The sequence below is a fragment of the Lonchura striata genome, chromosome 18 (assembly GCF_050655825.1).
Source record: "Lonchura striata isolate lonStrDom1 chromosome 18, ASM5065582v1, whole genome shotgun sequence".
NCBI lineage: Eukaryota > Metazoa > Chordata > Aves > Passeriformes > Estrildidae > Lonchura > Lonchura striata.
Window position 1 is genome coordinate 13,830,580 of NC_140720.1, and position 24,775 is coordinate 13,855,354.

Sequence of the window (24,775 nt, forward strand, 5' to 3'; positions counted from 1 at the left end):
CAGAGGAAATGGGGCTTTTCATTCTTTGCTAGCATCCAAAAAAGCAGGAGGCATTTGGAGAGGAGAAAAGAATTAAGGAAAAGATGGGTTTAATAGCAAAAATATGTTCAAAATTTAAAATGCACAAGTTCCCAGAAGCTTCGGCCCTTGTCCTGCTGTCAGTGATGGGAAGTGAGGCTGGCTGATGGGTGTAGCACCAATCTGCCCTGTGGCAGGGCAGGTAAAGCTCTTGAGCAGACAGGCTGGGGGTTCATGTGTGGGGATGGACAGTCCTGCCTCTGTTTTTGGCTCTCTGGGGGCAGGGAAAGGCTCTTCCTGAGGAGAGGGATGGCTCTGGGTGGTGCTGCCCATGGCTTCTCCCTGTGTCTCTCTTCCCCAGGACCAGCCCTGTGGTTCAACCACATCACGTTGTAGGCACAGAGGCTTTTTATGTTAGAAAAGGAAAGGGACAGAGCAAACACACACGTGCATATATATATATAAAATATATAAATATATATATACAAGCACAGGGTTCTGAGCATGAAATGCTTTTTCCATGTCCAGCTGCCAGGCAGCTCTTTTCCCTTCCCTCCCCCTATCCCAAGCCTTACTGGTATGAAATTTTTCCTGCCTTTTTTCTATATGTATTTATTTATTTTTAATGTATTTTTTTCCTTGTATGATGCACTCTTCTAACTGACAAAATTTGTAAGGTTGTGATTCCCTTACACATCACAGTTTAGAGCTGTCCTGCATTTTAAATTGATGCTGTTTTAATCCCTTTGCTTCAGATCTGGTAGATGGTGAGAAGATAATTTAAATAATATAATTGAATGACATCACCAGCCTCAAATCCTGGGAGTTTCTTACCTGTTTGCAGGTAGAAACCCTGACCCAAGGTTTTTATGAGCTGAGGCAGGGTTTGGAATGAGCTGAGGAGCTCCTGTGGCTTGGCAGCTCCAGCTTCTGGTGCCCAAGGTGATGGATGCTGTCCTGGAGCTGGTGTCCATCCTGGACACCATCCTGCTCCTCCAGCAGGGCCTCCAGAGCCTGGGGAGCCCCCAGACCTTCTGGGAATGTCCATCCCAGGACATCAGAGCACTTGGGAGGATTCCAGGATACAGCATCCCACCTGAGGTGCTTCACTGCATTTATTGTGGCCACTTTTATCGAGGTATAAAACCAGGAACTGAGGCACAAATCCATGTACAGTTTCATTTGGCTGTGTTTTAAATGGGAATTCTGGGGATTTTAGGGAGAATTCAGGTTCTTGCTGAGTGGGAAGGGATTGCTGTGGCAATCATTGTTTTGCAAATAGGCAGCTGGGATGGCAGAGAAATGAAGCAAGCTGATGATGGAGTAATTAATTAAACAAGCTGCTGATGGATTAATTAATTAAACAAGCTGATGATGATCTGGAGCTACCAGACCTCCTGGGAATGTCCATCCCAGGACTTCAGAACACTTGAGGGGATTCCAGGATGCAACATCCCACTTGAGGTTCTTCACTGCATTTATTGCATTTACCACTTTTATTGAGGTAAAAATCCAGAAACTGAGGCACAAATCCATGGCTGTGTTTTAAATGGGAATTCTGGGGATTTTAAGGAGAATTCAGGTTCTTGCTGAGTGGGAAGGGATTGCTGTGGCAATCACTGATTTACAAACAGGCAGCTGGGATGGCAGAGCAATAAACCAGCTGCTGATGGATTAGAAATGTTGCTGTTGTCAGCAGGTGCCATGGCTTGCCTGGAGTCTGGGAGGCAGGCAGGCACCTGGGAATTCCTGAGGACTCTGGAATGGGTGTGGGAAGGGAGGTGCATCCCCTGTTCCACTGCTCTGACCCCACAGCAGGGCTCACACATGATGTGCCCCCAGCATGTGGGTGCAGTCCATCCACAGAGGAGTCTGTGAGTGCAGATCTCGTGCAAATCCTTAAATTCCTGTGCTCTCCTCTGCCAGCAAGGAAATCTGCCTCAGGAAGTGCTGCACTTCCATCTAGGATAAAATATCCTGGAGCATGAGGTGAACGTGAATGTCCCACGTGATGATTTCTAGAGTCCCCTCTGGTGTTTTTGGAAACCCTAAATACATTTGTGGGTTTGCTGTGTTTGAATCACTGTTTTTGACATCTTCTGGGAAAGGTGGAGGTGTCTCCTGAGCTGTTTTTTGGTTAAAATGATGTGTAACTCTCCCTGGATCTGAGAGATGATTGTACAAAGCAGATTCCTGACAGAGCTGGGCCCTGCCAGGCACAGGGGGGTAGCAGGGAGGTGACTCCACACCCCATAGTCACTCCTCATGGACTCCTCATCCCAACCTTCTTCTTGCTTTAGGAATCACCCGGACCTCCAGCGGGAGACTTCGGAGGCTCAGCGACCAGACGAGCCCAAGTAAGTTGTGAATTCCTCTCTTTGGAACCTCCTCATCCAATTCAAAACAAAACAAAACAAACAAACAAACAAACAAAAAAAAAAAGAAAAGAAAAAAAAAAAGAAAAGCAGAGGGAATGTAGGAGGTGACACAAATCACATGTTCTGCCATGGTTTGAAAGGCAAAGCTTGCTGCTGATCCATGCAGAGCTCTCTATGCTGGAGAAAGAAAGCAGCACATGGAAAAAGCAGAGTGAGATGTGTGTATATATGTTTTAAATATATCTTTTTAAAAGCCCCAACAAACTATGAAAAGAGAGAGAATATAAAATATTCCTTACTGTATAATGGGTCCAGAGACAATAATTACTAAGCTCCAACCCAATTCAACACAGGGCAACAGAAAGCAGGAATGGCCTGTGGTTGAAATCCATTTTAGTCATTAGTAGCTCTTTTGGACTCTCCTTAGCTATTATTTTTTATTGGATGTGCAGATTTATGGATTATAAGTGCTTGTGGCTAAATTTGCAGCCTTAATTGCAGCTTAATGTTTTGGAAGCTGCTTCTGCTTCAGCAGGAAGCAGGTGGGAGGGTTTGTTTTTCTTGCAGAAGGTGTTTCCCAGCCTCAGGAAAGTGGAATTCCCAGTGCTTGGGAGTACCTGAGGCTGTGTGCTGTTTGTTTTTGTGTGTGCCACGTGCTGGGGCTGCCCAGGGACTGTCCCTGCTGGTTGTCTGCAAGTGAAAAATGCCACTGTTCTCACCTGAAATACTCCAAGGGAAGCTGAGGCAGCCCAGATTTGGGCTTTTCCTTCTGGTAGCCCTTTTTGCTGGCTGTATCAGCCCCTCTGATGAGCCTGTGCTGCTCCCTGGTTCTGACCCCTGTGGGAAGCAGTGTGTCTCCATATCCAGCTGCTTTCTCCATCCCAGACATTATTCTTCATTAGCAGGTGCTTTGTTGCCACTGAAATGTTCCTTCGTGTTTCCTTCTCTGGTGCCACACAGTCCTGTGGTAATTACAATCCCACCTGTAAATTTCAATAAGATGGGCACAGATAATTCTTGTCACGTTTGGGTTTTTCCCTTTAATAGTTATCGGTGTTCCTATTTCTTAGCTGGGGAAAATGGAGCAGCAGAGAACCTGAAAGCTTCTGTGAGAATCCTACAATGCTTTGGGTTGGAAGGGAGAATCCTACAATGCCTGTGAGAATCCTACAATGCTTTGGGTTGGAAGGGACCTTAAAGACCATCTAATTCCAGCCTGGATGACCTCCCCTTGCCATTGCTGCCTCATTTTCTCTGCTCCCTGTCCCCCCCAACCCCACTCACCTCCTCAGCTCCCTGCTCTGACCACACTTAGTTCAGCTTTCATCCTCTCCTGTCCTTGTGCCACTCAGTTGCTCCCTCCAGGCTCGATTTGCTGCTTCAATGCATCCTCTCAGCCCTCACATCCTGCCTCAAATCCCAGATGGACTTATCAAAACAGCTTTTCCCAGCTTTTCCCTCGGCGTGGGTGGCAGCAGAAAGCCACCCTGGGGGTGCCTTCCTGGAGCAGTGGCTTCAGTGCTTGGCTGGAAGCAGCCCCCAGCACATGTGGGATGGGGATTAGTCAGGGATGGCTGCTTGAACGTGCACTTGGACACCCTGGGAGCTGGGACACTGCCTGCCTGGCCCTGCTGAGCACAGGACAGCTCTTTATGGCACAGGAGAGGGTGGCACGCTGTGACATGGCCGTGACGCTGCCCTGTCTCCAGCATCTGGAGCTCCACGGCCTTGCACCATCACCATCGTCAGGGGGAGGATGGAATTATTGTCAGAGCACCCCAAACTGATGTCAAGTGGCAGCAAAAATGCATCGAGTGATGATTATTGGGGAGCCTTGGTGTTGTGGTGGGGGGGTTAAACCTCGTGACAGCAAGAGGCCAGGAGGACTGAGCTGCATTTTAGAGCTGAGGCTTCAAAAGCCGGCCACCAGCACAGAGCTGGCAGCTGGGAGCTGCAGTGAGTGTTTATCTTGTGCATGTGCACAAACAAAGCTGCTGCCTCAGCCCTGGCACCGCCTGCTCTCGTGTGCAGACAGGACAGAAGGGGGAATTGGTGCAGCTCCAAAGGGAGCTGGGCTGTAGGGAATCCACATTGACAGACACAGCACATTTGTCCAAGCTTGTTTTCCTTAGACTCTAATTATATACTTTTCCACTTTTCTGGTGAGAGACCTTGTAAATTTTAATTTTTCTTTTTTTTCCAAGTTAAAAAAAAATCAAATGAACAGTTCAGTCCTTCAGTTTACTTTGCAGTAAATATTTATGACTCCATATAACTGCAGCTCAATTTCCCCTTGTTTCAGGTCCAAATTTTCCCCTCTGCACATCTGGCCTTGCACCCAGAAGCTTTTATTCCTGTAAAAGTTAAATTGGTGTTGGGATGACTGAGCAGTGGTTGCAAGTGAAGCATTGCAGAAGGGGTTTGGTTGCTTTGGGCTCTTTGCCACCCTAAACAAAGGAAGGGGTGAAGTGCATTTCCATAGCCACCAACTCCTGGGATGCAGAGAGCTCCAGAGGCATCCACGTGCTGCCTTGGGGTGTGCAGTGAGAGTAGGACCCTGCAGAGATGATGATGACCTCTTTTGGAATGTTTATCTGCCACTCAGATTCCCTTGCCCCTCTGGAAGAGGTGCTGTGGTGCTGGCATCCAACAGTGCTCAGCCCCAGGGCTTTGGGGCTGTGGGGCTGCTTTGGTTCAAACCTGCAGTGTAGTGCCAGGTAAGCCCCTGGGGTAGGACTCAAGTCCCTCTCCAGCTCTCCTGGAGCCCCTTCAAGCACTGGAAGGGGCTCTGAGATCTCCCTGGAGCCTTCTCCAGGTCACCCCCCTGTTGCTATTGGGTATGAAATGAGTACACAGTACAAGCTTGGTGAGTTCAAGAGAGAAAAAGAGCAAATTTTATTTCTGACCTCGTAATATATAGCATTCCAAAAGTGGATTGGAGGATGAAATTGCCACCTCTCCAACCACACTGGTCAAACCAACAGTCCATCAATTCTCTCTTCTCACAAAGAAGAATGTAAAACAATCATTATTTACATGAACAGTGCGTGAGGACTCCAGTAGAAATATGTAACCACTATCAGAAGGCTGAAGAAGTTCTATGAGAACTTTAAAACTTTCAAAAGAACTATAAAAGAAAACTTAAACACTTTTAAAAATCAGGGCAAGAACCCCCAGCTCTCTCCAGAGTAGAGGAGCTCCAGCCCTTGGAGTATCTCCGTGGTCTCCTCTGGCCTCTCTCCTGCACTTCACACCCTTCTTGTGTTGATGGCCCCAGAGCTGGGGCAGCTGTGCAGGAAAGGATCTCAGGAGGGTGGAGCAGAAGGGCAGAATCTCCTCCTTGACCTGCTGCTCACAATCCTTGCACTGCAGCCCAGGAAATGTTTGGCTTTCTGGGCCAGCAGTGCACCTTGCTGGGTTTTATGGACTCATCAACCAACACCCCGACCCCCCAAGGAATAGTCTGATCCTTGCTCTGCCCAGCCTGTGCTTGGGATTGCCCTAGCCCAGGTTCAGGACACTGCCCTTGGCCCTGCTGAGCATCCTGAGGGTCCCATGGGCCCACCCAGCCTGCCCAGGTCCCTGTGGCTGCTGTCCCACCCCCCCAGTGCTGAGTGCACCAGTTAGGAATGGCATCTCAGGGAAGTTACTCCCACCTCATTCTCCTACAACTCTACCTGATGAATTGGCAGCAGAGAAATATTTGCTGACATTTGCCATGTGGAGCAGTGGTGTGTTCACAGCTCAGCCAAAAAAGAGCCCAGAGCAGTTGGAGTGGAAGGAACAGAGATCGTGTTCCTCTCGGGCAGCCAGCTGTGCTCTACTTTGATTTGTTTCCAGCCTACAACTCAGTTTTTACTAAAGAGGAAGGAACTTCCCTGGCAAGGGTAACACAAGGAGAGGGTCCATGAAAAGGCAGAGTTAGTGATTTAGCTAAACCAGCATATTTTCCCCATGTAGGTGAAGGCAGGGGGGGACGATGCCTTCCAGCACTGCTCTGGCCCAGTGCTATTTGTGCCTCAGGTGCTTTGTTCACGAGAGGTCCCAAAGGGCTGGGAGGGGAGCAGGTGCCTCAGCTTTCCTGTTTCACAGCCTCTGTGTGGCTGTGACACTGCCTGGAGCAGGGGCAGCCTGCCAGGACCAGGGCAGGCAGGGCTTTTCCACCCAAAAAGAGAGAGCACAGCCCCGCTTCTGCCTCGTCAGCAACAGTTCTTGCTGTTTCCATCCCTTGACTTGGTACCTTTGCCCTGAGGACCATCTCCTCTCTCTGTGCCTGCAGTCTGTGAGAGGACAAGTGTAGAAACTGCTTTCGGTGGGGCTGTGGGTTAAGCAGAGCAGAGATAAACCAAAGGAATGCCAGGAGCCGGGGGCTCCCCGCTGGAGCGTGCATGATGGCTTTACATAAGCAAACCCAGAGGATGTCCAAAGCATTAGGTGTGAGGGGTTTGTCCTCAGGGGACTGCTGTCACAGCTGTCACAGCTCTGCAGCTCAGACCTGGGCACTGCCACTCACAGCACGGCCCCCTGAATATCAGCTAGCCCAGAGGCTGTGAGGGGAGGAATATCAGGAGATGGTGAAGATTCCCAAAAGAGGCTCTTACTCCAGATATGTTGGTTCAGCTCTCTTTATTCTGTGGTGTCCAAGGGGAGAGTGGGGAAAAAGAGGATGAACAGGAAATGTCAGGGGTCTGTACAGACTTTGGACAGGGTGGGCTTCCCTGGCTCTTTGCCAACCCTGTCAGGGCAGGAAGGAGGGTCCAGGGTAATCTGATCAGAGTCACAGGGTCCTGGGGAAGGGGGAATAGAGTGCCCATGAGCTCACTGTAACAGCCCTCCACGTGTCAACGTGGCAAACTGAGCTTGGCAACCTCCTGGAAGCCTTGGTCCAGCCCTTCAGCTCATCCTACATCTCTCTGGAGCCTCCTGGGAGGCAGCTGGGAGTGCAGCACTCCAGGATGCACAGTGTGCTCTGTGCTGCCAGCATCTCCTTGGTGTGTGGTGAAACCTCCTCAAGCTGCACCTGGGGTTGTTTAGATTAGATATCAGGAAAAGCTTCCTCGCTGGGAGGGTGGTCTGGCATGGGAAGAGGCTGCCCAAGGAAGTGTGGAATTACCATCCCTGGAAATGTTCAGAAATCGTGTGGGGGTGGCACTCATGGTTTGGGGATGAACACAGCTAATGGTTTGACTCAATGAACCCCTGGGTTTTTTATTCTGCTGTGATTCCGTGTTTGATTTTTTTCATTCTTATTCTGCTGTGATTCCGTGTTTGTAGTACGGAGGTGCCTTTTGCTGTGGTGGAGCAGCTGAGGGGTTAACTGGAGCCTGTGGCTGCAGCCTGGTGGCTCTGGATGTGTCCTTAGATGAGGTCACACGGATTTCTTGGGGCAGCTCTGTTCCCCTTTGTGTGAGGCAGCAGAGGGTCACCCAGCTGTGCAGCCCTCCTGCCAGTGTCCCCACCATCCCCTCGTCTCCCTGGGGACAAACCCTGCCTGACACGTGTCCCCTTGTCACACATGGCCCTTCTCCTCACCAGGGCAAAGCTGCAGAGGGTGCAGTTTTGTGGAGTTTTTGTTTCTTCTTTTGTTAAATGTGTGAGATAGTGTTTTTTGTTCAGACTCAAATGTTTATTAGGTTTTGTCTGTATTGCATTCCTATAAACTGTTAGTTCTACAGTATTTTAATGTGCTAAAAATGGAGCCTTATCTCTCTTTCTACAAGGTTTTTTAATGATCAACTGTCTAATTAACAAATTACACTTAAATTATTTTTTACTTTGAACTTAATAACAACTTGTGGCTCACAATGGGGACTTTTGTATCCAATTACATGCTACCCAAAATTATGAAGAAGAAGGTGAAGAAGAGGGACCAGCCTCTGCCCTAAAACTTCTATTTTGTAATATATATATATATTATATATATATATCATTTACCTTTTAGTGCTGTGTGAGCACTGCTTCAGAAGCACATGCCTGCACCTTTAAAGTTAATCCATTACAATTTGCGTGAGTGCTTCAGGTCTGAATGAGAGCAGCTACCTGGAGGTTTTGTGCATTTCAAGTTCAAGTGCATTAAGCACAGTTTGGGTTCACTTCCCTGAGTGCCTCCTGGTGATCTGCCCTGCAAGGAACGGTGCTTTTTGTCCTTCCCAGCCACCTGGGTCTTGATGGGTTAAAGTCTGGAGGCTCAAATGAGCACTGCCCCCATCCCTTCCTCCTTTCCATTCATCTTTTTCCTTTCTCCATCCTTCCCCGGGGTTTTGCCCTTCCTCTCCAGCCTCAGGAGCTTGGCCATGGGGGTGCTTGGTGGAGCAGTGCAGTGGGGTTTGTGCTCCACGTGTCCTTGCTTTGTGTCCAGCACCTTTGAGATCTGAGGCAGGAAACGTGGTTTGAGCCTGTCAATGGGAAAACATTGCTCATTGTCCTCTGCAGTGCTGGCAAATCGTGAATGAGCATGTTAGAAATGAAAATTTGTCCAGCCGAATTAATATGAAAAAATGAAATATTTATTTTGCAATCCAATTCTATCTAGCCAGCCACAAAGAAAGAACAGAGCTGAGCCCGGGGTCGGCCCTGGGTGTGCAACAAGAATTCAGCCTCAGCAGAGGTTTTCCTCTGTGCCCACACACCTCCATCCTGGCACAAGTGGTTTTTATAGGGAAAATTCTGCCTGAGGCCAAGATTTCAGCAATCAGTCTTTTTTTTCTATTCAGAGTCTATATGTTAATAAGATTTTCTTTTTATGGTGATAAGGGAGAACAATTCAGTGTCCAGAGTTGTTGAATCCCTTGATGAAGTTTATGGGAACGCTGCATTCCCATGGATCTGCCTGAGGGTTTCCATGAGATCCATCCCTGGTCATTCACTCGATGATCAGCACCTGGGCTCCCCATATCTCCCCAGCCATGGCCCATCCCCATCTCCTGGCCAGCTACATCCTTTTACTTGTAAATTGGGTTCTAATATACACCAGGTCTCACTTGCGAGGGTGGGGGGACCCCTAATACAAACTTCTATACTCCAACAAATATTCAATATGACATATATCATACTAGAAATGGTGTGAATTATATCTACTACACATAACAAGTGGGATTTGGGAAGGAATCTGAACTCCTCTGCACAGGGAGTAACAGGCTGGGGGAGAGACACATTGGAGAGAACCTTCCCGAAGGACTGGGCTGTGCTGGGGCTGCCTCCCACCGTCTCCCTGGGGATGCTGCCTGGGGGCTGGGCTGTCCCCACCCCTGGGTGCTGGCTGTGTTCCTCCCTCTGCTTTGGGGATGCTGATGCTGCATGTGCTGCTGAACGGGACAAGTCCTCAATGCTGGAAAGTGATAGAATGTCAGGCCAGGCTGTGCAAAGGTTTCAGCTGTGCCTGGAGTCTTCCCGTGGAGGTTTATTCATCCAGCTGGGCAATAACCTGTCCTTCTGCCCATGGCATGAGAGCAGTGCCAGGCTGTGTCACAGCTGTCACACTTGGGTTTTTCCATGTGAACTTGTGAGCTTTCTGGGGCAAAAACTGTCCCTTGGACCATGCAGATCACACAAGGATCCTGTCAGCACATCTGGCCTGTGGAACAGCTGTGCCTTCCCTCCCAGCATTGCCTTGGCATGGGGGTTGAGTGATTTCTTTGCCAGCTCTGGGGATGGAGGTTGTGCCCTTGCATCTGGCTGGGTGATCAAAGGAAATATAGGTTGGATATTAGGAAAAAAGTTTTTCACAGAAAGGTGATAAAGTTCTGCAATGGCTGCTGGGGAGGTGGTGGAGTCCCCATCCCTGGGTGTGTTTAAACCAGCCTGGATGTGGCACTGGGTGCCAGGGTTGAGTTGAGGTGTTTGGGCTGGGTTGGTCTCTTCCAAGCCGTGAATTCTGTGCTGTTCACCAGGAATCAGCATGGGATGGCTCGGGAGGGCGGTGCAGGCTGCTGGGCCGGTGGGCAGCCCCCTCTGGAGCTGCTAACGCCGTGTCCCCGCTGCCTGCCCGGCGGCCAAGTGGAAGTTTCCGTGAGGACCAGCCCATCTGTGAGCCGCACATCCCTCCATCCCTCCGGGCACCGAGCTCTGCCCGGGCCCCTCCGGCAGCAAAATCCGCTCTCAAATCCCACCTCAACTCCACCGCCACACCGGGGAGAGGAGCGAGAAGCAGGAGAGACTTTCACTCCCGCTTCTGGCAGGCTGGGAAAGAAATCCTGCTGGGAAATCCTTGCCGTGGGGAGGAGGGGGAAGCGCTGCCAGGGCCGGCGGGGAAGACCCGAGGGATGCGCAGGGTCCCGCCTGGTAGCAGCAGCAGCAGCAGCAGCCCCGTGATGCTGAGCTGGGAATGAAGTCAGCCTTCATCAGCCGAATAGTTTATGCATGAATCGAAACTTCAGAGCTGGCAAAAAAAAAAAAAAAAAAAGCGGGGGGAGCGTGCGGGATCTGCGCTCTTTTAAAATGCTGCAGCCAAGGAAGGAGGAGGGGATAGAGGAAATAGCAGGAAAATAAGACTGGGGAAGTGGGGAGAGATTTGAGAAGCTGGATGAGTTGCTCGCTCTGTTATTGTGGGGAGCCAAGCTCCTTAAGCATCTCCTGGTGGATATTAAGAGGGAGCTGTGGAGGCTGGAGCGTTCCCCTGGACACTCGCATGCTGTAGCTTTAAGACTGTTTTACAGAGGACTCGGGATTTCCAGTTTTCCTGCGCCTGGTGGAGTATTTCAGAGAGTTACAGGATTTTTCGGGTCATGTACCCTCTTTTCCTTTCTTCTTCCTCCTTTCTCTTTCTCTCTTACTCTTCTTTTTCGTTTCAAAGAGACAAAGCTACTTCAGTTTGGAGCACAAACATATGATCAGCACATGGAAATGTGGTAATTTGGATGCATTCATGATTGCAACAGATTGAAGAAATTAGACCAGACAAAGAGCTTTTTTTGGAAGAGGAGGAGGAGGAGGCAAGGCAAGGAGGGAGGGAGAGTGGGGGAAAGAAGGGGACGCCACCGAAAAAAGGGACGGCCGTGACACGCGGATGCTAAATATATCCCGTAGTAATGGAGAGGGACCGGATTTCAGGTAGGCTATTGATATTTTAATATGTTATATTCTGCCCCTGCCCTCCTACCTTTCCTGCAGCTTCTGTACTTTGAGGAGAGGAACAGCCCTGCTCCGGGTGGAATTCAGCCGATTCCTTTATTTATTTCCTTTTTTTTTTTTTTTTTTTTTCTCCTGCAACGCTTCCCTTCTGCATTTTTTCTTTTTTTTTTTTTTCCTTCCCATCCTCCTGAGCCCTGAGACAGACGGTGATTCCAGCAGAAGCCGGGAGGGGGGCGAAGCGGGGGAAAAGAAGCAGGGCGGGGGGAAAAAAAGAAGAAACTGCTTTCTAGGTCTGGATTTCATTTGAGTGCCTCTCTCTCCCCCCTCTCCGCTCCCATGTGCCGCACGGCGCTGGGGGGATGAATGCTGAGCCTGTTAGCTCAGAGCTGCGAGCCGGGCAGAGGGAGGAAAATCGCCGAGCTCTTGGCATGGAGACACGCTTCTGCTCGGAAGGTTGGCTCCTGGCTGGGTGTGCGTGTGCTGTGCGTGTTGCGGAGGAGCTTTTCCTGCTTGCCAAAGCATCTTCCCTGCGGGTTTTGCCCTCCCGGTCCTGCTTGGATGGGCAGGAGCTGCCTGCTTGTTCCTGTTTTCTGCTGGGGGGAGAGGCTGGAGGGGGGGCAGGCAGAGCAATGAATAATTCCATTGAATTCCCCGCTTTGCCCGCAATTCCCGCCCATGTGGAATGTCCGAGCGCTTCCAGGAGCTGCTCCCGGCTCCGCGGAGCTGCCGGGGGATGCTGCCGCTGCCCGGGGCTGCCTGTGGCTGCTCCATTCCGGTGGCAGGGACAGGGGACAAGGCTGCACGGTGTCCCCCCGAGCAGGGAAGCTGAGGGAAGGGTGTCTGTGCCCAGGCTGCGTGTCCCTCCTCCGTGCCAGCGCAGGGCACAGCCCGGCTCGCCCTGCTGGGCACCGAGCCTCTCGTCCTGGGCGTTCCCTGCCGGGCATCGGCGCTGGGAGGGAAACCACAGCGGCCAGAGGAAGCGCTGAAGCCAGGGTGGAGCGAAGCTGTGGCCGGGGAAGGCTGTTCCCACGGCTGGCCCCTTCCAGAGGCACCGTGCAGGGATGTGCTGCGAGCCAGGCTGGCCCTGGGTCAGGATTTACCTGCGGGAGCATCCCGCGCTGCTCTTCAGAGCGCGGGTGGCACCTTCTCGTCCCTCTGGCCATCTCTTCTGCTTTCTCCTCTGCTCTGAGCCACTTCAAAGCATTCCTGAGAGCTGCCTGCAGCTCGGAGCCGGGTGGGTGCTTCAGCAGCTCGGGCTGGAGAGCCTGTGCCACTGGGCAGGGACGGGAGTGGGTGGCAGTAGGGTTGAGCCATCCGTGGTGCAGTGCTGGGGACAATTTCTTCTCACAGAGGTGCCGGGCAGCTCTGCAAAATGTGGCTGGGGAGAAAGGGGACTGCCTGGTGGCGTGATCCAGGGATTTTGGTTCTGAAGGAGCACCAAAGGTGGGGATCTCTGAGCCCTCAGGCTGTTCCTTGTGCAAGGAGCACCGAGCCCTGGTGCCTGGGCTGGCTGTCACTGCTCCCAGGGCAGGCAGGAAGACCCCAGAGCATCTTTGTGCAAAGGTGCAGGAGCTCTTGCTAATGCCCTGAAGCAATATTTGCAAAAAGCAATGTCCAAGTGCATCTGGAACTGGTTTTCCTCTGGTTTTCCCTGCTGTGAGCAGGGATGCAGGGAGGGCACGTGGCTGTGCCTGGTGAGCTGGGCCAGGTGTACATAAATGTGGTGTGTGCCTTCACCTGAGGAGGCTGCCAGGATGATGAACACAACCTCTCTGCCCTCACTCAAACGCTGTGTGGGACCTTGGAAAGGTGCAGACCATCCTGGTGGTGTTTGTGAGACATGACTTTGGCATGAAACACGGGATGGGGAAATGGATGGCCTGAAGGTCTGGTCTCTGATCTGCTCCACAGGTCCCTGCTTGAAGGGGTCAGCACAGGCAGGCAAAGCTGCTCAGCTTGGGCAGTGGAAGGAATGACAAACCATGTGTGACAAAACTCTTGGATTCTGGGCACAGAAGTGACAAATAATGGTTGGAATCGATGATTTTAGGTGTCTTTTCCAGCTTAAGTGGTTCTGATGTCACCAGGCTGTGCTGCTGACTCTCAGACCCACGGCGCAGAGGGTGCAGAGGGAAGCTCAGCCCACCCTGGCCCTGCTGATGTGCTCTGAGGGTGCCAGGGGCCGTGGGCACTGCTGGAGGAGGGAGCAGGGCTCAGTCACAGCCAGCAGCACGTGGGCCCTGCCTTGGTGACTAACTGGGAGATGATTTGGATGAAAGGAGATCCGTGCCACGCTGGGGGCCACGTCCCAGTCACTGCTCTGGCCCGAAATATGCTTTTAATTAGTCCTGTGGGTGGGAAGAGCTGACTCCTGAGCCGAGTGTGGGGCTGCTGGATGGGATGAGGGCACTCCAGGGCAGGGGGGATCTGGGTCTGACCTCTTCTTTAAGGTCTGTTTTCCCACAGCTGCTGGCTGGGATTGTCCCCTGGGGTGTCCTCTGTCCAGGGAGAGCTCGGGCTGTCCTCCCAGAGCCGTGTCCCTGACCCAGGATCCCATCTCAAACACCCTGAGCTGCAGGGAGGTGCGAGGTGAGGCTGCAGGGCTGTGCCAGGCTCCGTGCCAGCTGTGGGGCAGCGAGGGGCTGCCTGTTTTATAGCAAGGTGCCAGCCTCAAGGGACGCCTGGGGGTGCTGGCAGAAGAAACACAACCTCACAGGACCCGTTTGCCTCTTCTAATCCAGTGAACTCATTTCTCACACGTTTCTGAAAGCTGCGAAAGCATGAAAAGCACTCGCTCTGAATGGGTTTGTGTCAGGTTTTGGGGTGGGAGCTGTCTCTGGGCTCTGTCCCTCCGTGCCAGGTTGTGCTGGTGGCAGTGGCCTGGAGATGGCTCTCCTGTCCTTCCCTCTGCCTAGCTCGGATCTCTCTGCAGAGCTTTAATTGTCCATGCCGTGGGGCCTCTTGCCTCTTCTTAAAAGAAAAGGAAGGGTCTGCAGCTCCCTGAGCAGAGGGGTTTGGTTTCTGCCCTGCTGGGGTGAGAGGATGGGTGCAGCTCCGATGTGTGATCTCCCGGTGAAATTCCTCACGTCACCTTTGAAATTGCACTGGGCAAGCTCATTTGGAGAGTTAACAGGTGATGATGAATATGTGATCATAACACCCGGCTGCAGTGAGTGGCATGGAGAGCCAGGCATGGGGGCTGGAGGTGCCTAGAAAGACCATAAAGGGTTAATTAACCCATTGGTGATCACTCTGAGCCTTTCAGTTACATCCACTACAGGTATGTTTATGTGCAATATTCTTAGTTTGGCGTGGTTTTATCCATTATCCTGAGCAGCAGGGGCTGGGTGGTCACAACAAAACATCTTTGATATTCTCAGAGCTGCCTGGGAAGCACTGCATGCTGAACTGAGAAAGAGCCAAGGAAAGCAGGGTGCTGTTTGTGATTGCTGGAGGTGTGAGGGGATGTACTTGTTCCTGCATTTCTTTTAATAAAAGTTAATCTTGTAAAGGTGTGTGTCAGGGCAGAGGGGTTGAGGTTGTTTCTGATGACTTCAGCTATCTTTGCTGCCTCAGGTTTCTCGGTGTCCGTAGGAAATGGCAGATAAAAGCCTGCCATTATTTGCATTATTTTCCTTTTTCTTTTGGCTTGCAGGACACTACACATGGGACACCAGGCTGGGCATTTACACATGGTTCCACCTCCTGTCAGATCCCCCTGCACCCACCCAGCCCTGGCACTCAGGGACACCTTCCCATATGTCCTTAACCCTTTGTCTGCTGTCAGTGTCCCACTGCTCGTGTCCCATCTCTTGCTGCGGTGCCCTGCAACAACCACCTGTACCTTCACCCTGCGTGTTCTGTAGCGACCTGTGGCGGCCGCAGGTCCTGTCTCAGGGAGCAGAAGGTCTCTCAGGGAAGGGTCTGTGATTTTTGGGGCTCTGGAGCTGCCTCTGCAGGCGCTGTGTCCACGGAGAGCTCCGTGCTGCTCCCAGCCCCTTTGGCTGCCTGGCCAGCGGACGCATCCCCGCAGTTGTCTGGGGCACGTCAAGGTATGAAGCATGATCCATTTCCTGATGTCTGCTCTTAAATCTGCTGGAAATTCTGCTCACCCCCATTAAATATGGTCCCACTGTGGGGCACAACTCATCTCTGGCCTGACAGCTCAGGTAACGCTCCTCGACACCGCTCTGCTGCACTTGGCCAGCCCCAGGGCTGGAGCTCCTCTGCAGATTTTTTACTTTGCTGGATGACTTGGAGCCTCCAAGAAAGGCGATTCCCATGCTGCTGGGGTGAGGGAGGACATTTCTCATGCAAGTCAGGGCTCTTCCAAGGTCCAGCATACCATAATGCTGAGTAGAAGCGAGTACGTAGTTAGGGAAGTATGTCTGGGTCAACACATGTCTTGTGTTGCCTTAATGATCTCAGAAGCACAATCTCTGTGTCCTGTTGGCTTTTCCATGCAGCACTTGCAGCTGTAACTCGTGGACAGAGGGATTTGTTAGAGAGGAGTGCTGTGTTGGGCTCAGGGCTCTATGGCATCCCCATGTTAGGAGCAGTAAATGTAGGGAAAATTCCTTGTTCTGCCCCTGATGTTCCATAAGTCCTCAGGAAAAGGGGTTTGTGCTGTCATTCCCCTTTATTTTGGGTAAGGATCTGGTGTCTGGGTCTCTGCTGATGCTCCCTGGCAGTGAAGGGGTGTCAGAATTGCAGCTGGGGGCTGTGAGCTGTTCTGACTCTGCAGCGAGGAGAATCCCCAGCACAGGGTTGTGGGTGGGATCTGGGGCTGCTCCACGTGGGCTGTGAGTGCTTGGTGGCTGCTCTGGACAGATGATGGAGAGAGCATCCTTTATGTGTGTGCTCAACCAATATCCATGGATCTTGACCCATTTTAAAGACGTTTCTTGAGCTCTATCCATTGCTTTTTCTCAGCAGCGTCTCCCTTCCTAAGCACCAACACTGAAAACTTAATTTCCCCTGAAAATGAGCAGGACATGGCCCTGCCTGTTCTCCAGCACTTCAGGCTGCTGTTTAATTGATTTATCCTGATGAACCCAGCTGCTGCTTCTGTGCCACAGGACAACTGTGAGCCCGTGCTGCAGGATGGAGTTTGAGTGCAGGTGAAGTGAAATAGCCCTGCAGTGTAAGGTTTAACTGAGTTTTGGGTTGCTGATGCCAAGAGTGTTGTTAGAGACTTATAAACATCTCTGGATTGTGGCTTGTGGGGGGAGAATGGGCAGGGGTTTACAGGTGAATAAAGTGCATTAGTTTTACAAGCAAATAATCACACAATAAATCTGAGAGTGTATTTTCCCCGTGGAATGACAGCCCAGGTTGGAAAGGATGCCAAAAGATCACCTGGCCCAGCCTTTTGTGGGAAAGGGAGCCTAAATGAGATTATCTAGCACAGTGCTCTACTACTGAAAAACCTGGCAGTGGGGACTCTGCCATGTCCTTGGGAGCTTGTTCCAGTGACTGATTGTTCTCCCTGTAAAAAAAATGTCTTTCTTGTATCAAAACAAAAATTTGTTTTTTTCCCCATGTGAAGTCAGCGCTGCATAAACATATCAGCATTAATTTTGTGATCAGATCATGACCAGGTACCTGATAAACTAAAGGAGTTGTCCTTGGAGCAAGTTCTGGTTTCCAGGGAAGCCAGTTTGCAGGGGATCAGTGTGGGTGCTTGGATGCAGGCTTTGAGGGGCTCTGCAGCATCTCCAGGTTGCAGCTTTGGCCATGGTGTCACTCAAGGCTGTGGAAATAATGCTGGGTTTGCATTTCACTGCTGCCTGCTCAGCCTGGAAAATTAAACCCTATTATCAAGACAACCCAAGTTTGGTCTCTGGCACATCGGAGCAGACAAATACTCATAATTTGGTGCTTCTCTTGTCTGATTTTTGACCCATGCTCTCTGGTGTGGCTGCTAATGAAGGAATTGCTCCATGTATTCTGAAATTACTCTCCCTGACTCCCCCAAAGCTGGGTTCTCTCTCCACAGCTGGGCCAGCATCTGTGGATGCCAGCAGCCCAGCCCCTGCCAGCTGGCACTGCCTGCCTGGAGCACTTTCTCCTCTCCCTCCCAAGGCTGCAGGATGTGGGTTTTTTATTTGTTTCAGATGATTTTTTCTTTCCAGGGTTTTGTGCTTCCTTGTCTTGCTCATGGTGATGGAGGAGCCTTGGTGTCACAGGCCTTGTTGATAAGAGGAGAAGCTGACATGAGGGGTCTGGGAGCAGGGCTGTGTGCTGGGGTTTTTCTGGGCATTTTCTGGGTTTTCTTCTGGGTGTTTTCTGGGTGTTTTCTGGGTGGTTGATCCCTGGCAGTGCCAAACCTGCCCAGAACACACAGCATGGAGTGGCTGAAGCAGCTCTGATGAAGCCAGAGCCTCTGTCGGGGCAATTGTGTGCTTGAATCCATCTGGGTGGTGTAGGGGGGCAGATGGAGAGTTAAAATCCTGACTTGGCAGGAAGGCTTGTTTTAAAGGACACCCATGAAGCTGAAAAGCAGCTCCTGGGGAGCTGAGTGGTGTGAAGCTGCAGGATCAGGGCTTGAAGCCAGGATTTGAGCGCAGGGACAGTTTCTTCTTTAGCTGGGAGAAAAGGAAGGGAAGGAAAAAGCCCTGCAGGTAACCAGCTGTGTTGGGCAGACACATCTTGGTGTGGGCAAGGCTGGTTTTGGTGTCTAGGTCTGGGATTTTGTCCCCGTGCTGCTGATCTTGGGTGAGCTACACAGCAAGTCATGAACTCCCCGTGGTTGGGTGCTTGTGAAATTCTGGCTTGGGCTGTAGGTTTGAGCAGCCCCTGTTTGAGGTCGGGGAGCAGCAGGGTCCTGTGTGGGGCTCTGTGTCTCTGCACCTTCCTCAGGAGCTGCTGGTGCTGCCTGCCTGCCCCATCAGCTGCTGCAGCTGCTGATCCCTGGCTCTCCTCAGGAACTTTCCAGACCTCCTCATCTGAGTGATGTAGAAATGCCAGGCACTGTACTGCCCTGACCTGGGGAATCAAGGCTTGGCAGGCTCATCCAGCCCACAGAGGTGCTGTGCTGCCCACGGGGGCTTTGGGTGGGTGTCTGTCCCTGCTGCTGCTGTGACACTGCTGCAGGGAGCCCAGCTCTGCTCAGAGGGTTTGGGTGATGGTCGCTGTCAGTGCAGCTCGAGGCAAAGTCCTGAGGACTTGTACAGAAACATTGTGATGTCTCTTCACAAGGTGACTTGCAAAGAGTCGATTGCCTGGGGCTGTGCATCTCCCATTTTCCAGTCCAGAGACCTGTTTCCTTGGCTACACCATGTGCAAAGGAGTGCAAAGAGGCTTTTCCCACTGCCTCAGCTGATCTTTCCAAACCTATACCCTGTAAATAACATCCTGAAACTTCTTGAAGCTGCTTTTTTAGCACACACACGTTGCGGGGGATCCCTGCATGAGAAACATCTTGGTTGGCTTCACTACCCACCAGGATGCCTCTAGGAAATTTGTCCCACCTCAGGTGACAGATCCCTGAGCTGATCCTCTGGGGTTGATGCCTTAAGTTTTTAGCTTTTATTTCAGATCCTGTACTGCATTAGTGTAGAACTCTGAGATCCATAGAGAGTGTCAGTAAACTCTCTTCAGTTTAGTCAGACAAAACAATCCCTCTAGGCCTGAGAACCAAGGACACCCTCACAGCCTCAGGCCCTGAAAAGTATAAGCAAAATAAACTGGGGGGGAGCAAAATGGGGGAATGTGACTTCATTACCTGAAGCAGTAATTGGGCAATTAACCTCTGATATGTAAATATACCAAACTTTTAATTGTCTGAAAAACTCATGACCATTGTCCACCTTGGGCGTAGATGGCAGCCTTTAATAAATAGCCATTTTATGCTCTCAGCTCTGTCTGGCCTCTGTTCTGCAGCCATTCCAGGGCACCAGGGTCACCCTGCCCTGCAGCAGCTGGATCCCACAGTCCTGGCTGGCCGGGTGGATGTGTCACATCCCCGGAGGCTTTGGCCATCATCTCTTTGACTCACGAGTCTGTCACTCCCACTGACTCATCCCCATCCCCAGGGATGTGCCAGGGGCCAGGTGGGGGTGGCAGCTCATGGGATGTTGCCTTGTGTGCACATAAAAACCAAAACAATTTTAAACTATTCATGAAGGTCTCGCTGAGCGATGGTAGATGTCAGTCCCATCGCCCAGTCCCAGTAAGCCGCTGTCCTTACTGGGAATTGCTGCCCTGTAAGCCTTTTACCCCATGTTTTTAAGGACACTCTCAAGCCTCTTGCCATGGTGCTCTTGAGTTTTCCTTTTAAGATGGGCTCCCACAAGGTGTAGCTGTCAGCGGGTGAATTACGGGGTCGTGCTGTCCTCACTGGCTGCCCACATCCTCCACCATTTGTTGTGTCGTGTTCCGACAGAGTTCATCATGCTCAGGGAGGGTGCAGCTGCCACTGCTGGGCATGGGAGCAAAGTGAGACAGGTCTTAGTTTCATAAAGCTCAAAAATCCATTTATTACCCCCAGGGAGGAGGGGACGGGATGAAGATGAAAAACCTGCAAAGGAAGGGTCATGGGGTTTTTATAGGGTATCACAAGGATGGAGTTTAGGGTGTGAGTCAAGGGAGGAGTTATTAGGAACACAAGAAGGGTAAGATCAAATTCTCACCTGTTTGGAACAGGAGCACTCCACAGGGGGACACGGTCCCAAGTGTGGGACGGGGATGTGCAGCCACAGGAAGAAGTGGTGCCATGCTCTGGGAGCTGTAGATCCCCTGGCTCACCCCTGGGCGTGGAGGGATGAGGTGGGCACTGCCACATTCCCTGCCCAGCCCCCGGGAGCTGTGAGGATAACCTGCAATCCCTGCTCCAGCCTCCTTCCAGCTTCCTCCTGCCCACATCTGCATCACTTCTCCCCTGTCCCAGGGATGTCCCTTCACCCTCTGGCTGTCCATTTGAATTTCACCTCTGAAAGGTCGTGTCTGGCTGTAAAAAGCAGGTAACTCTGAGGTTTAGAACTGAGGACAGTAAATTCTGATTTATGTCCTTATAGGGAGAGGTTTTATTCAGTAAAATGGACAATGTTTATCACAACACTGCTGAAAGCTTAGGGGTGCCCCTCTCTAAAAGCATCAGGGTTCCCCTCTCCTGAACAGATTTGGTTTTTGGCACAGCTTTTATTTACTAGTGAGTCAGGATCCAAGCAGCAGCAGGAGGGAATGATCTCGTGGCACTTTAAAGTGGGGCTGTTGGAGTCCTCTTCCTGCTCTTCCACTCCTTGCCCTTGTGTAAATCATTTAACACGTGTGCTCTCACTTCCTAGATGGAAAATGAGGTGGATGCTTTCCGCTTTTCCTTGGCACTTCGGGATCTGCTGCTTAGGCAGCTGCGAGGGATTTGTGTTGATAAAGCTGGGAATTTGACCCTGGGATGTGTCAGCACGCCCAGGCAGGGCTGGGCTGAGGCTCCCTGGGGCTGTGGGCAGTGCCTGCTGCTAATTTGAGACGTGGGGCTGGGCTGTAGGTGGACATCAGGCTGGAGAACACCAGTGTTCCCACTGGATCTGTCTCTGCTGGGGGCTGTGGGCCCAAGAGAGGGGTTTATTCCCTGCTGGCAGTGCCCATTCCTCAGGCTGGCACAGGCAGAACTTGCCCTGGAGAGATGCTGGTGCTGCCAGGGCTGTGTTCACAGCCACAGCACCACTGGCTGATGTGTCCCTGGCCTGCCCCTCTCGCCAGCCAGACCCATCTGATCTCCTCTGTTCCCTGGGGAGATGGAAGAGCCCGTAAACCTGGTCATCCCTTCCTTGCTGTTTTCTGCTGAAGTATTTCAACTTTCCCTGGAAATGAGGATGATCCACTAGGGCCCTACCATTTCCCCCAGTTCTCCCTCCCCAGCCTTGAAACTTTTAGTTTTGCTTAATTGTTTTCCTTCCCCCTGTGGCTTTTCTTGGCTCTGTCGAGTGACAAGGCTGGAGCTGCCATTCCAGGAACACTCACCAAGAGGGTTTGTGTTTAATTGTTCACAGATTTGACAAGATAGAAGCAAAGCAGGCAACCTGGAGAGCAGATAAGCTGTTGGACCATGAAGAGGGCTTCAGCACCTAAAATATTTCCCAGTTCTCCCCTTTCTTGCATTCTTTGATCCATTCAAGTGGAGAACCAGTCAAACCTGACTTTGGCTGCCTGAACAGCCCTGGTTGATCTCTCTATTGACAGCTGCTCCTCAGGGAGGGGAGCCTGGTTGGAAACCACTGAGGCTGGCGAGCTGCTGGTTGTTTTGGGGTCGGCTTTTTTTCCAGAATATATGAGAAGTTCCCGGTGGGTGGAGAGGGAAAGTGAACCATGAAATTGTGAGTCTCGTGCTCTGTTGAAACACACCCTGGGGAAGGCATATCCTCCATAAACAGCAGTGTTGGCCACGGACCAGGAAACCCTTCCCTCCCCGCTCCCCTCTGCAGCAGAGCCGAGTGCTGTGGGCGGTGTTTCCACCCAGAAAGGCCATGCCTGGATCCTGTTCCTGTGCCTCTGCAGCCCCTGAGACACCCACTGGAGGAGCCTGTCGGAGGGCAGGTTGTGTCTCCCAGTTTGCTGCAGTAACTGGTGTTCCTGGTGGCACTGGGCTGTGTGCTGGATGGTGCCGAGTCTCACACGTTGCCCTGATGGAGCTGTGTGGTTTGGATCCTGCCCCTGGCCTTGCTCCAAAACGATACAGCAAGAAGCTGTGGCATGGCACCGGTGTTGTCTTGCTGTGGGCACAGCAGTGCAGCAGGGCTGTGCAGCAGCTGGGGTGTTCAGACTGCTCTTCATCTCATGGTTGACCCCCAGATTGGGTAAAACCCACCTCTGGTGTCCTCTGCTCACCTCTGTCACAGCTCCACAGCTCCCTCTTCATCAAAGGGTGCTCAGAGAGGGGCCCTCTGCATCTGGAGAGGAAACTTGCCCTGCACAAGGGCAGAAGTGACAGCCAGGGGCACAAGGGGTGGAGGAGGGGGTATTTGGCAGTGGGTGATGCAGAGCTGGTTTGGTCCTGGGGGCTGAAGGGCTGCCAGAGAGCTGTGGGAATCACACAAGTGCTGCAGGGCTGCAGGAAGGAAAGGTATTTTGGAGAAAAGGGCCTCAGAAGCAGCAGGAGGGGTATCGGGGGGGGGGGGTTTGAGCAGCAAGGGTGGGGTCTCAGCCTGAGCTCTGCCTCTCTTGGCTCCTTGCCTTCCTCCCCCTCCTCTCTCTGTGTGCAGTTTCCTGGTGCAGGCCAGCAAAGACCCAAACATTGCTCTGTCTCTGGTAAAGCTCAGCTTTGCCTGCTCACCCAAGATTTGCTCCTCTGCCACACCCTGTGTGTGCTCCATCCCTAGAAGTGTCCAAGGCCAGGTTGGGCAGGGCTTGGGATAGTGGAAGCTGTCCCTTCCCATGGCACAGGGGCTGAAACAAGCTGATCTTAAAGATCCCTTCAACCCAAACCATTTTGTGATTCTATGATAATAAGAAAAGTTTTATTTTGCTGCTTGTTGCTCACATGGAGATGTGAATCCAAACAAGGGGCCGACAGAAGGGCACCCATCTTTCTGCATTGAAGGATTCACCCTACAGCAGTAATTATCCATCAAACCTGAATATCTACTCCTTTTCTCAGCCAGCTCCCTCTCATGTGAGGCTGCAGGTTGTTTTGGTGGCTGTCAGTGCCCTCTTCCTGCTGGGAGCCCTCTGTGCCCTGGCAGCAGCGAGCATTGCCCAACGTAAATTCTGGGAAATCCGTTCTGTGCTGGACACTCTGTTCAAAGGCACCTTGGCTGTGTCAGGACAATCTGCTGACAGATTTCCCCATGAATTAAAATGTTGTAGCTGTTGACACAGGAGTGCATCTGAAGTGTCAGCTTTTCCTGTCCTCCACTGTGCTGGCTTCAAATCCAGTGTGAGCTCAAGGCCAGCTTCAGGGGGCAGAGGTTGCTTGAGCTTTGGCAGAAGTTCATGTTGTGTTTTGAGTTGAAATTCAGGTTGCTGCTTCTTCCTGCATCCCTTCAGGTGGTGATGCACAATCTTCGTGCAGCTGGGAAGGACCAGCAGAAGCAGGACTGGTCCCTGATTGCCTCTGGCCACCTGGGAGAAGCTGAGTTAATTGAACTGTCTCTCCTCTAATTAAACATTAAATAGGAATTGCATTGAACTCTGGAGGTCAGCAGTGTCTGGGGATGTGTAGAGTGTGCTATCTGTGTGAGGATGGTGCAGATGAGCTGTGGAGGCATCACCTCCATCTCAAACCCTGCCATTCCCACCTCTGCGTGCCTGGGGTTCTCAGCTCCCCATACCTCTCACTTGTTTCACTCCAGGTTCTTTACACACTGGCTCCCAGGTGCCTGGCTTGTTCTTCATTGCCTTTTGGATACTTTTAGTACTTTTCTAATGGTTAGGAAAGTTAATTAACATCAGGAGCTGCCAATATTTGTAAAGCTGCTGTTCAAGGCAGACTGCTGCTCACTAGTAAGATTTTCTTTCTCCAAGCAGTTATGTCAGATCCATCATCAAAACAACCCATCAAAAACATTCCCTTCATAGCTCTCTCATGGACTTAAGCAATAAAGCCAGGCTGGTTTTCAGTCCTGTCACAGGCTTGGAAAAGAAACTGCCTTTAAAAAAAATAAAACTAATAACAATGAGCAAACCTGGTGCTTTCCAGCAGAGATGCAGAATTGGCTCTGTGGGGAGCTGCTCTCTCTCAGGAAGCACTGGAAGTGGCCGCTTGAATTTAATCCTCTGCTCATCAACTGCATCTGCCATGAACAAGAAGGACTTTGCCATTTTCCATGAAATAGGAAGCTGCCCTTTTATCATGGTGAGTTAAGGGCACAGATCTGGGCTGACGTGGCTGTCAGGGCTCCACCAGCTCCCGCAGCTGAACGCGTTCTCCCGGGCAATCCTGCTGCGCTTGGCGTTTTCCGAGGGTTACATAAACATCCTTCTTTCATACCCGAGCCTGGGACATGCAATCTGCAAACTGCTGACAGCCCCTTGCAAGAGGCAGAGCTGCCCCAGGAGCTTTGGCAGCTCCGGGAGGTCGGGAAGGGATGGGAGCCACGTCAGGAAGGGATGGGAGCCACGGGGCCACGGGGATCCTGCTGTGGGGTGTGAGGTGGCTTCGGGCCATCCCAGAGCCCGCTGCTGCTGGAGATGTTGAGAGCTCACCCACACACAGGGAGAGGTCAGCAGGGTCATCTTAAGGAGTTTGGATTTCACCTGCGTGGCTCCACCTGAGTGCCTGACCATCCTGTGCCCTCCCAGCAGCTTGGGATGCTGCGCTCCTGCTCCACCTCAGTCAGGTTTTTCTCCCGAGGAAGGCGTAGGAGTGGAGG

The 24,775-nt window shown here is 51.7% G+C and overlaps 1 protein-coding gene across 5 annotated transcripts in view; it reads left to right on the top strand.

The window, feature by feature from the left end:
- The window catches only part of SEPTIN9 (septin 9), a 130,691-nt gene that overhangs the window by 19,968 nt on the left and 85,948 nt on the right, over positions 1 to 24,775 (top strand). Inside the window, exon 2 of one of the 5 annotated variants that reach the window (XM_021535812.3) lies at positions 2,319 to 2,375. The exons of 1 other annotated variant lie outside the window; for it this stretch is intronic. In XM_021535812.3, coding sequence (XP_021391487.2) covers positions 2,319 to 2,375 — 57 coding nt within the window. Of the gene's footprint in view, positions 1 to 2,318; positions 2,376 to 7,185; positions 11,445 to 11,686; positions 11,919 to 11,984; positions 12,700 to 24,775 lie in introns of those variants that run through there. 3 more of the 5 variants (XM_077787335.2, XM_021535814.4, XM_085556926.1) reach the window with 3 other exon arrangements.